Genomic DNA, 13,823 nt, shown 5'->3' on the forward strand with positions numbered 1-13,823 from the left:
TTTTCCAGATTTTTGCTTCTCATTTTGAAATGCTAATGGGACCTTTAGATTAGTCAGTGTCTTCTCTTGCCTCTAATGGATGTAGTGATTTTATACTCTCCCTGGTTGGTCTTAAGCTCTGCAAAAGAAGGGATGACAGTCTTTGAATGAGACTACTCTTCTTGCTCAAACTGCAGGCTCCTCTATTGCCCTCACGTCTTATAGTAGTGCATAGATGGGAGAACAATAGTTGAACTAAAATAGATCACATTCTAGGAAGGTGGTGATTAATGCCTGAGAGTTCAATAAATGGTTGGAGGTGTTGTTCAACCTTTATGCTGTAAAATTCCTAGCCATAAGTTTGACATGAGCAGAAACAAATTATCATTCACATTTTCCTACATATTCTGGATAAGACTTATATTTGTGGTCATCACCAACACCTCACGGTAACAATCGAGAGAATCATTAAAACCTTCCTTCACAGGCAGCACGATGGTGCAGCATCAGTAGTAATGACAAAATCAGCAATAAAGAAAATGGCTAAAACTGCAAAGGCAAACTATATATTGTTTCAATAAAAACAGGGTCTGAGGAACCATGACCTTATGAGCAATAAAAGCATTCCTGACTTTTTCAAATAGTGGCAAGACCTGAAATTTGTGAGGATCAGGCATTTGTTTCCAGGCTCTATGAAGAATCTTAACATGCACGGACTGAACAACAAACTAATGTGTAATATACCTCTTCCATACTCATTCTAAATCTTCCCTGACACATAGCAATTCCTCACATGGACCCCAAAATTTTGTGTAGCATTTTCAAATTAAATTATGTGTGCAAACAGGCATTCTGTAAAAAAAAAAAATATTTGTTGTGATGGTGCACACCCAAAGATTAATTCTGCTAGAATGCTATTTCTGAACTTAACATATTTTCTCTTAAAATTAGATACCAAGATTTACCATATAGGAAACAAGTATTTCCAAAAACAAAAATCAAATTATGCATTATTACCTATAAAATTCTATCCTCTTCTATTCTACTACTAACAGGCATACATTTTTGGCCAAATGAATCTCAGATAAACACCTCCACTTCAAAACCAATTCCAACACTTTTAATCCATAAAAGGCATTTTCTAGTTCCTCATATTCACGATCTCAGTATGAAATATGCTGGTACTCATTTCCTGCTCTCTTTTTCTCCCAATTAATAATCTAAAAAATGAAATGAAGATTTCTTTTTTACTTTTTGGAGGCTAGGAGAAGGGAATAATGTTCTCTTTAATTTTCCTGACTTCTCTTTCAAAATATGCATCTATACATAATAATTATATATGTATGTATATATCACATACACACACACACTATATATATATATATATATATATATATATATAATTTATAATTTGCAGCTAGCTCTGCTTCACCTTGGTGGATTCCTTCTTTTTAGTGTACCTTTTTTATTTCTCTGGAAAGATGGAGATACAATGAAGGACTAGCAAAGGAGAATGGCTCAAGGGTGTATGTTCTTTTCTAGACTCTACCACAGCTGTTTTATTGTTTTGTCACTCTTTGTTTCTCAGTTACCTTAATGTAAAGTAAGGGTTTTGTAACTCAGTGATGTTTTGCTAGGTGTGTTGTAAAGAATTTAACCTTGCTTAAAGAGAGATCTGGTCTTTGCTGTCTACTTCTGAGAGATAATTTCTAAATCCTTAAGATGTCATGCCTTATAAAATGTCTCTGTGTGCCTGAGCATCTGGGGTCACACCAGATACTCAATCAGGGTCATCTAGGGTGGGGACTTCAGGTCATGAAGTATCAATTCAAATTCCTGGACACTGAAGTGGGCTGACTAGGGTGATAGCTCATGTGTATTGCCACACATTGCTGGGAAAAGTAGCATTGTCGGTGACTGCCCTGGGAAACGACAACTGGAAGCTCTGCTCTTGAAACTTCCTGGAGCTCTGCCTTACGTGTCTCTTCTATTTGCTGATTTTAAGTATATACATATTTTTTTTACTATAATAAATCATATTCATGAGTATAATAACTTTTATTTAATTCATTTAGCCCTTCTAGTGAATTATCAAAACTGAGGGTGGTCTTGGAGAACTCTGGACTTGCAATTTGGGATCAGATGTGAAGTTGGGTTTAGAGACTGCCCCCTAATTTTGCACCAGGAATGAAAAATGCACCTTCTTCTACTCATCCTTCAGAGCACAGTTTAAACTTCACTTTTTCAGAAAATTATTTTCTGATTCCAAGGGCATTTTTCTTTTTCATTTAATAGTATATTGGTTCTTATGCACTGACTGAACAGTAAACAAACATGTCATTCTTATGTTGAAGTCCTAATTCTCAGTGTGATTGCAGTTGGAGACAGGATGTTTAAAGAGGTAATTAAAGTTAAGTGAGCTCATAAGTGTGGGGTTCTAATCCAATAGGATCGTGTCCTTATAAGAAGAGAAAGAGACACTGGGGATGTACACTTCAGATGTCCATGTGTGGGCAAAGCAGGAAGAAAAGCCTTGCAGGCCAAGGAGAAAGGTTTCAGGAGAAGTTAAGCCTGCAAACATCTTGATCTCAAACTTTCAGACTCCAGAACTGTGACAAATGAACTTCTGTTTTTTAAGCCATCCTATCTGTGGTATTTTGTTATGGCAGCTCTTACAGACTAATAGTGTTCTTCACATCGTATTTTCTCATCATGCCAGCAAATTCACTTAAATGTTATTGAGTACAATTGAAATTCAATAATAAATCGCATGATTCTATCACTTCTCGGCCTTTTGGGTAAGATCAAGTGTAATTAATTGCATGATTCCTAATTTAATGTGTTTTCATTCCCTTCTCATTCACACTCGCTTGAGTATCTTCTTAATGATATCAGTGATCTTGCTTGCTGCTCAATCGCCAAAATTTTGTATAGTGAAGCAGAGTAGATACTTAATAGTGGTTGAATGAGTGAATGAGTAAAAAATGAATTCATAAAAGATTGAATAGCTAATAAAATTTCTGTAGGTGAATATTTACTGTATAACTAACATTTGAGAGACTTCTCCAGTTACCTATACCCTATTATCAATATAACTTTATTCATGCTCTGAGCCTGAAGATTCATTGATCAGTGACTGACTTCTAGATCTGACAATGAACAAGTCTCATCTCAGCCTAAATCATGACTGTAACCACAAATGAACTTGGTTGGAGCAAATCACAAAAACATACTGTTCTCAGCATAAATTCACTGTCACTAATTTCAGGGAAGCGGGAGCATGGGAGCATGATTCTTAGTGCTGCCTGGCAATCCTATCACATTTCCTGGTTCCTTCAATTTTTCACTCTGTTAGTGAATTATTTCATGTCCTTTCCTCAATTCTGACATCAACACAGCCTTTTCCCATTTTTTAAAATCTTAGTTGATGAACTTTATACTTCACTAAAAAAATTGGGGCAGTAAGTAGGGAACTTTATCAATTTTCATGACAATTGCTATTCCCCTATTTCACAGGCAGGAATTACCTCAGTTCTCTCCTATACTACTCTGAGTGAATTCTCTATGCTACTGTGATCCTAGCTAATGATGACACCTCTGCTTTTGCTTTAGATGCATCCTTCTTATCTACTCAATGATGTCACTCTAGCAACTCTCATTTTCTCTTTCATCATCAATTTTCTTTGCCAATAATTTTTTTCATCACTTAAAGTGTTTTAAAATTTTCAAGGATAAATATTGAAACCACAATCTGTCTTGACCTCATCTGACCTTTAATTACTGAAACATTTGCTTTGTTCCATTTACTGACAAACTCTTTAAAATAATGTTCTACATTTTCTCACCAATTGCCATCTTCTAATTCTCTCTTGAACTAGGTTTTTGCTTCTTCTCCACTTTTGAAATTGCTTTAATCATGATCTTCAAAGATTTTCACATGCTAAATTCATTGACCATTTATTTGACGTTATATTCCTTGGCTTATAGCAATAGTCGACACACGCTCTTAAGTCGGTTTATACCACACTTACCTGGTTGTCTCCTAATATATTGGCCATTTCTCGTTAGTCTCTTATACTGGTTCTTCATCTCAGTTGTCTTTAAATTTTGGAATACCCCAAGGCTTAATCCTAGAAACATTACCAATACTCATTCCAAAGAAGATCTTATTATCTTATTCTATCTGATGATTTTAAATGTCATTTAAAAGTTGCTGATTCTATTTTTAAAAATCTCTAGCCTGACCTTTCTCTTGAACTTTATACAAATATCCAACTTACTGTTTGACCTTTCCAATTAAATATTTGACCTCATATGGCCAAATTGAGCTCTTGACAGATAGGCACATCCTTGCCAAACTTTTACCTCTCACAGTTTTCAATTCCACTTCATAGCAACTCAATTTTATAACTACTCAAACAAAAATTTTAGCATCATTCACGGCCTGCAAGGATGTAAGTCACATCCTCATTGTTTGTCCCCAGCAATTCTTTTGGCTCTACCTTCAAAATGTATCAGGAATGTGGTTACTTCTCACACACCCACTCTTGCCATTATGAAGAGGAAAGTCTTCTAGGAGTGTCAGAATAATAGAAATTAAGAGGAGAAAAGGTATTTTAATGAGTATTATTACAAATTACATATAAGAACCACTTTAAATAGTTTAGAAATATGTGAATTAAGTTTGAAATTCCCATTTGTAGGACTGAATAACATAGACTACAGCTTTATTTGTATTTCTATATTGTATTCATTGTTATTTACGAATGGGGAAACTGAGAGCTAGTTTAATAATTTGTCTAAGATTACATGAGTCAACAATAGGTACTCTAGAATTAAAATTAGAGATGGCTTCTTCCAGGATTTTCAGAGTTTGCCAGATCAGCTCTCAAATTAAATTAAAAACCATAACAACTTGAATGAAATCATGCCTGCTTAAGAAAATAGGAAATAAGTAGGAATGTCTAGGATGTTTTATTATTTTCCAACATTTATTGATTAACACCTACTATATTACAAGTCTGACCTAGGTTTGAGATGAGACAACTATATTGTTGCCACAATCTTCCTAGAATTCCATTCCTCAAAGTTTTATTGTAGATTTTGAATTATTTGCCTTACTTCTCATTACATTCAATTTTTCAAACTCATTTCTCATCCCTGGAGTGCTTTACACATTTGTATCTTCTCTTCTCAAATCTTGGAATCTGATCCTTATATCTGGCTCATGATCGACACTGACACAGATGTTAGCTATCTTCTTGTCTCTAACTTGTGCATTCTACTAACTTAAACTTGTTTTTTGAAAGGCAGCAGTCTCCTGTTTTCAGCAAAAGGTAGATTCCAAGACCTCTAGTGAATGCCTTAAACCCCAGATAGTACCGAACCCTATATATACTGTTTTTTGCTATATATTTATACTTATGATAAACTAATAATAAAATGGAAAAATTATAGCAATATACTATAATAAAAGTTGGTGAATGTAGTCTCTGGCTCTTAGCCTCAAAATATCTGATTGTACTCTACTCACCTTTCTTCTTGTGATGATGTGAGATGACACGATGCCTACACGTTGAGATGAAGTCAAGTGAATGACACAGTCATCAGGATATAGCCTTCGGCTACTATTGAACTGTATATTCTGGAATCGGTGTAACCATCCCTTACATGCAGTAAATGGATTGGCATAATTAGTTTGAGGGGATCATTTGCTGAAGTCTTCCTTAGGATCAGTGCTTTGTGGCACAACACATTGCCATTCATTGAAACACATTTTCTGTTTGTGTCTTCTACCCACAAATATAATGCCTTTTCCATTTTAACTAAGCACTTATTATGCACTATGGCCATAACTTTTGCACTTTGAGGTACAACAGCCAAATTAGCATAAATTTCTTGTTCTTTCTTTGCAATTATCCTGATGGATTTGTTCTTACTATAGGTTTTAGCAAGCTCAGCATACATTTTTTTCCTTTATTAAGTCAAGAATTTTTACATTTTCACTTAAAGCACTTCATAGTTGCTCTTTGACATATCTAAATTGCTATCTTGAGTTTTACTCCTTTATTGAGTAAAATAAATGTTACTTCAATACAAGCACTGCTATACTGTGGTAGTTGCTCTGATAACTGAGATGGCTACAAGTGACTAACAAGTGGGTAGCACAGACAGCATGGATACACTGGACAAAAGGATAATTCATGTCTCAGGAAGCATGAAGCAAGAAGGTGCAAGATTTTATCATGCTACTCAGAAAAGCATAAAATGTAAAACTTAAGGGTGGTTTATTTCTAGAATTTTCCAATTAACATCCTCAGACTGCGGTTGACTGCAGGTAATTAAAACTGCGGAAATTGAAACCACACATAAAAGGGGGCCACTGTACAAATCACTCAAATCCCCAATGGGTATTTGATCTTTGTCCTAGTGAAACCAACTCAATAGTCCCATAGACTTTTCTTTTGGATAAACATAAAAATTGACATTTCTGATCTTAAAACTTGAAGCTTACATTTGTATTATCTGAGTTCCTTCCTCAGAAAAGGACCTTCAGGCCTCTCAAAAAAAGTATCAAAGAACTGAAACTCACCAGATCACCATATCCTGACAATGAGATGCCTGACCCCTCGTTCATCATGACTTCTTTGGTGCCTCTCCCTAGTTATTGTTTTATTACACATTGTTACATTTCTTCCTTGCTATATAAACACCTAGTTTTAGTGGGTCAGGGAGACGCATTTGAGACTAAACTTCCATCTTCTTCACTGCAGCACCTGATTAAAGCCTTCTTCCTTGGCTATATTTATTGTCTCAGTGATTGGCTTTCTGCACGGTAAGCAACAGGATCTAGGCCCAACCCATGGTGTTTCACTATCACTAGCATGGGATTCCTGTTTTGATCATTAATTTTAGTTAATATGGTAGACATTCCCACTAGGTTCACAAAATTTCCGATTAAAATAGTAACAAAAACAACACAAGCAAAATAATAATCCTGAACCAGTAGTTTTTAAAAACAAGTATTTTTGGTTACCTGGTAAAATTTGACACAGGGTGAATTTAAACTTTGTTTTTAGATAGAAAACAAATTCTAGTCTTCATGTTTTTCACCGTATTTTAATATTAGAGAAACTACTGGTACTGCCTAATATTTATATTGAGGTTTAAATTACAGACCTTAATGCATTTTCCTATTCCATCCAGAGCTAAGTAAGAAAATGCTAATAAGCCCAGGCAATGTTTTGCGAGTCTAAATTCTTTATCCAAAGTTCAGATTGTATTTAAACCCACTTCTTAATTAATCAGTTCTTAATGGATCAATGTTTAGATTGTATTTAAACCCAGTTCTTAATGAATCAAAAATGTATCTAATATCCCTTTTTGAACGAGGTTCTTGCAAGGTGACAGAGGAAGGGCTAGTGAGATTATCAGTATTCTCCTGAACTTATACTTTTAGCTCTTGCTTAGGCTTTTTGCATCTTGACTCCAATAATCTGATGGTGATATTTAGACAACTGATAAGTCCATAAATATTGATTTTCATGAATCAAGTTTCTAATGAGATCATGGCTAAATTGGGAAACATTCAATTGTATAAGTTTAGGTGGCCCAAGACAGATTAAAACTAGACCTAAAGTAGGGCAAACATAGCTCCAGATATGCTTATATCAAAACTGTTAGTTGGGAAAAATAAGAGAATTTCTATCTCATTCTATTGTATATGAAATTAACACTCACAAAGGAAGATAGCAATATTGGCTTATATATTTAATTATTTATTTCAGAAGTCCTAATTATATTCCCACACCTCTCTGCACTGGTGCACATGTAACTTCTTTGTTCAGAGGTATGCCTTTCTTTTCAAAACATATCATCTTCTTCATACAACCTCTCAGTGCAGCAAATTTTTCTTGGTGAGGAACATATGTCTATTTGCTTTTCAATCTCAAGACAGTCTCTTTTACAACGACCGTAACGTTTGGTGCAACAATCAGCATCCACCAAGGTACATGTGGCTACAGTAAAAGAAGAGTAGCAGAAATTACTAATCTTTTATTTAAGCATATATTACTTCTGATTTCATAGAATAGGATGTGTACATTGTACCAAGTTTAGAAAATACCAAAAAAAAATAAATCCATGTATATCTTATACCCCATGTATATATAACTGTCTTATACCCCAAGTATATATAACTATCTTATACCCCATGTATATATAAAATTAAAACTTGTTTTAAAATTAATATATGATTAAAAACTTCATGACACATATTATTCTCAAAAAAAATTCAAGATATTTGTAGAGCTACATGACAATGTGTATAATCTTTCAGCTATTTTTGGACAATAATATCATATCTAAAATTTTTAATATTTTATGATTATGATAATGTGGTTTACATATTTTAATACTTATATGATATATCCTTATGATAGTTGTAAAAATGTTTAATTTTAGAGTTTTGGTACTGCCACAAAAATTTATGCAATTTTTGCCCCATTGCAATTTTAATTTTTATGTCTTTATTTATCTTGAATACTTTTCCTTCTTTTTATAAAAATTTTTACATGCTTTGTTGATTATATAACTGGAATTTTTTAAAATTAATAAGTTCATAAGAATTTTAAAAATATATTGTGGATAGTAACTTTTATCTGTCATATATGTCACCAATTGGTCTTCCTTAGTTGTTGTTTTTTATATTGTTAGTTATGGATTTTAAACAATTACATTTTCATTACAAGATACATAAATATTCAATTTAAAAAATGTAAACAATTTTGTATTTTTATATGCAGAAATGTACAAAAATAATCTATTTTAATGTATTATTCTAACTTCAAAATAAGAAATTCTTGCATAGATTTTTTCATCATAGTATTTTATTTATTATAGTATTTTTCTCTTTATATCAACTGTTCTTGTCAGATATGTAGCTAACTTCATTTCTTTTAAATGATTAAATAATTATTCCACACTATTTATTAAAATAATTTCTTCACCTCTTTAAATGATTTTCAGTGTATGCTTAATGTTGTTATATGCTAAACTCACAAACTCTAGATCTCTTTCAGCTATCAATTGCATTTTATGAATATAGCTATGGATTTTTGAAACAGAAACAGCTTAGATTACAAAAATGTGTAATAGAAACAGCAGATGCTTTATTGTATTTTATTTCTTTATGTATGAACTTTAAAAAGAAAATCAAACAAACTTGCCGAAGAGTACCCAAAAATAAATGCTCAGCTAAGAGTGTTATTAAACATTAGGGACCTATGTAAACACTACCCAAGTCAAGAAATAGAACATTTCCGGCACACTTGTGCCCCCTTACAATTACTATTCCTTTCACTCTTTCATTTAAAAAAAAATTGTCTTGATTTATATTTTGTTTAAGCCTGCTCATTTTAAAGCTTTATGTGAATGCAACAGTACAGCACATATATTTTTACATCTGATTTTATTCACTCACAATATTGTATTTTGAGATTTGTTCTTGTTTTGTATAACTATAATTCTTCCATGTTCATTATCATATAGTGGACTGTTACATACATATACGACATTTTAGCCTTATCTGCTGATGAATATTCAGGTTGTTTCCCATTTTTGAATACCTCTGTACTTGACTCTTGGGGCACATGCTCAGGCATTTTTGTTGGGCATATCCCTAAGGGTGAAATACAATGGTAAGGTGTCTACATAGCTTCAACATTAATAGATAATGCCAAACATATGTTCAAATAATTGGTGCTAACTTAAACTTCCAGAAGCATTGCATATAGTTTCAGACATCTAAATCTAAGAAATGCTTGATATTTTCAATTTAGTAATTATGATGTGAATGTAATGACACCTCATATATCTTAACCCATTTTATATTTCATAATAAAATGCCAATTTTTCTGATTACTGAAAAAGGGTAACATATTTTCTTATGTTTACTGACCTAATAAATATCTATCATTTAGAAAGTGATCCATCTTTGGTTTTCTATTGGACAGTCTGTCTTTTTTATATTGTTTTATGTATGTTCTTTATATATTCTAGTTGTGTTCCTTTTGTATGCTAAATGTATTGAACATATTTTTCTCCATATAGAGCTTGCTTTTTTTAGTTGGTGTTTTTTGACTGACAAAAGTTTCCAAATTTTAATGTAGTCAATACTATTTTTTCTACTGATTAAGAAATACTACTACTTGTATGTTAAAATTGTAAGTAAATTCTTTTACATTAACTTGCATGCTTTATTGTTTTGCCTTTTTCCATGCTTGCATCTCAGGTTATTTGGAATGAGATTTTGGATGCGGTAAGAGGCAATAGTCAAGTTTCATTTTTTCTTCATATGGCTATGCAATGGAACCAGCCCTATTTATTGAAAAGCTTATTTATTACATTGTTCTGTAGTGCCATCTTTATCTGTTTCTGGGTTCTCTAGTCTCCATTGATTTATTCAAAAATTTATATGTATTAGATAATTTCTGAAAAAATTACATCATAATGAATCTGAACAACAACAAAAAGAAATAGAAAATCTAAATGTTTCCAAATTCATTAAGGGAATAGAATCCATAATAATTAAGCTTCTATAGGGAAAATACCCAGCCCAGATAGGTTCACTGTTGAATTCTAAACATTTAAAGAAGAAATAACACCAATTATACACAAACTTTTCCGGATAATAGAAAATAAAAGGATGTTTCTAACTTATTTTATGAGATCAACAATACCTGGTACTAAAACTGATCAGGACATTACAAGAAAGAAAATTACTCATTAATACAGATGCAAAAAGTTTCTTGTTCACAATATTCTCCCATGATCATTTTGATATCTGTAGCATATATACTAATATCTCTGATAAAGTTTAGTTTTGCCTTCACTTTTTCTTTACAGTTTTGTCAAAGCTTTATTAATTTCGTTAGTCTTTTCAAAAAACAAAATGTGGCCTTCTTTATTTTCTCTAGTGTCTGTTTTCTACTTATATCTAATTATGTCTTATTATATGCTTGTAACTGTCATTTTAATTTGATTTTCTTTTTTAACTTCATCAGTTAAAATTTTAGTTACATTTTTAGTTTTAATTCTTTTTAGATATATGGATATAACTATATTAATTTCCTTGTAAACCCTACTATGAACTTTGATTTATCTCATTTTTATTACTATTCAGTTCAAAATATTTTCTAATATCCATTTGATCATCTTATAGATTCTGTTATTGATATTCCAAGAAATATACACTGCTGTTCTCAGTTCATTCAGTTTCTCTAGGGTCTAATTACTTTCAAGCCTTCACTTTTGAGACTTATAAATAAATTTAATATATTATAGTTTTCTTAACAATTTAAATATCTAGAAGAAAACTCAGTCCAAAAAAATTGAAAGATCTTATCTTCATTATCTCATTTTATCTACATATTTGGAGAATGAGGTGGGTACAGTACACCAGTATAATGATATTATCAATGAGGAAACCAAGATTCAATATAATAAAGACACTTATTTAATTGATAAGATTGCATTAAAAATTTGCATTCTACAATTAATAATTTATTATTTCTATTTCTAGTGAGAAGTTTTACACAAATATAACAGAGACATCTATCTTACTTGGTAGAATGAAGGTCACATAACACAGAAAATGGAGATAGTAAAAGATCCTCATTCTGTAGAAAGAAGTTGTTGAAAGACTTGATAACAGAATATAGAGACTAGAGAACTTTCCAAAACCCAAAAGACATTTACTATTTATAGTTTTCTCATGGAAGAGAAACTCTCGTTATCCTGAAATTGTTTTAATTTTGTGTGCCTATCTCTGCTCCAATGACTATGGCTGTGGGCAGAATTACCCAAATTGAAAACACTTGAAAATAATAGAGCTTTTGGGAGGAATCCCTCTGTGAATGATAGCTGTAAACATGGCATCTTCCTATCATTGCTAATTAATTAATGATCAACGCAAAGGGGCATCCATGGAATAAATTTAAGGTAAATACTTATTTACTACTTCAGAAATAAAACAGCTGAACATTGTCCATTAATCTGCTGATTACTTTTCAAAACTTACTGTAATCACTAATCTGGTGTGTCAATTCATCAATATGCCTGCATATCAAAAAATTTTAATTATATCATGTTATCCCATTAATTTCCCCCAAATTATTCATTTACAAGACCCAAATATTAAGCCTCACTTTTATCACTAATTTCTGTTACATTTTTCAGATGGAACTTAAATATTCACGAAACTCTTGTTTTCCTAGTAAAGCTCAATAATTCTCCACTTTTTTTAACATTTAAATATTTAATTACATGGACACAGTAAATAATGAGAAGAGACTGTAATGAATAGCAATAATTTCCTGCCCACTAAGCCCTCTAGTGATTACTAACATAAGAACAAGGATGTAGTTTATATCTTATCTTGGCTTACCAAACAGAGTACATCTCTTGGTTTCTACTAAGAAAATTACAAATTTAGATTACTTACACTCTTTTCTAGGCTATCTTTATCAAATATTTTGAAGTTATGTTAATTTTTTAAAAATGTTATAATCTTCAATAAAACACTTATATTTTTCCTATCAACTGTAGTTGCAATATTAAGCCTTCCTCACTTAAAATGAAAATATTAGCCCTCTTGCTAGTTACTCCAGCAATTCTCCCCACTTTTTACATCTCATTCATTTGTTACACATTTCCTTTCATCTTGTGTAAGATAATATGTGTACTCTATGTATAATTAGAATTAAAACATACACTTTATTTTTAGACTGTAATACAATAAGTGTTATCAATTATATTGCCTTTTTCTATGTGCCCAATATCACAACACTTAGGTTAATCAAAGAGAAATGCTCTTGGTTTCAAAGTCAAATTGGCATTATTATTAACATTATTACCAATAATTTCTTTTATATCTTTCTTTTCTTCTTTCTGCTTCCTTTTTTCTTAAGTGTTTTTCTGTGTTTTTATTTTGTTTTATATTTGGTTATGTCATTATTGAAAAGTATTTCTTCCTGCAGTTTTCTTTGTATATGTGGACAAAATATAAATAATAGGCATTCTCTATCGTCAGGTTTATCTGAGTAGCATAGGTGATTCCTGAGATTGCTTCATTCTAAGATTTTTCTAAACCTGCCCTCCTGAGTTTAATTTACTGTGATCTGGATCTTGTGTCTTTTTGTTGTTGTTGTTCTTGTTTTTCTCCCTCCAGAATTGTTTTCAGAAAAGATTTTTTTTAATTAGAATTTCCTTTCCAAAAAATATTTTTATTCTGCCCTCACATTTAGTTATTTGGATGTTAAATCTAGGTTCAAAATCATGTTCCTTCAGAACTTTGAAGCTGTTACTCTACTAACATCCGGCATCCAGTCTTCCTGATGAAAACTCTAATGCCGGGATAGCTCCTTTTAAATGTTTTAATTTTTTCTCTCTTGATGTCATTAGGACATTGGTTTTCCGACTCAGTCTCCCAAACTTTATGATTCACACATTTCTTGGTGTAAATTTCTTATGAATAAGTTATCGTTCTGGTATTGGTGAGCTTATATCTTTCCTGGGATCTGGGAAATTTTCTTCCTCTTTCTATATTTTTTTTCCTCAGATAAGTTCTTCCCTCCTTATTTGTTTGTTTATTTTCTCTCTTTTGGGGATGTTTTTAAGTCAAACATTTAGCGATTTCTCTATAATTTTCTCTCCTACTTTTATGTCTATTTGTTATTTTTTGATTTTAAATAAATCTTTTACTTTTATATTTAGCTTTTGCAATTTTTTAAGCAAAATTTTTTCATTTGCTAAAAAAGGAATATAAGTGCCATTTTCTGTTCTTT

The 13,823-nt window shown here is 31.8% G+C and overlaps 1 protein-coding gene across 1 annotated transcript; it reads right to left on the bottom strand.

Annotated features, from left to right (window-relative positions):
- Positions 1–7,799: 7,799 nt before the first annotated feature.
- On the bottom strand, positions 7,800–11,715 carry DEFB114 (defensin beta 114). The gene is made up of 2 exons (XM_014345360.4): positions 11,602–11,715; positions 7,800–7,997 (listed from the first exon to the last, which is right to left on the bottom strand). Exons 1-2 carry the CDS (start codon positions 11,654–11,656, stop codon positions 7,843–7,845), a joined length of 210 nt encoding a protein of 69 aa, XP_014200846.1. The 5' UTR covers positions 11,657–11,715; the 3' UTR covers positions 7,800–7,842.
- Between the last annotated feature and the right edge of the window lie 2,108 nt (positions 11,716–13,823).

The sequence above is a fragment of the Pan paniscus genome, chromosome 5, assembly GCF_029289425.2.
Source record: "Pan paniscus chromosome 5, NHGRI_mPanPan1-v2.0_pri, whole genome shotgun sequence".
Taxonomy (NCBI): Eukaryota; Metazoa; Chordata; class Mammalia; order Primates; family Hominidae; genus Pan; species Pan paniscus.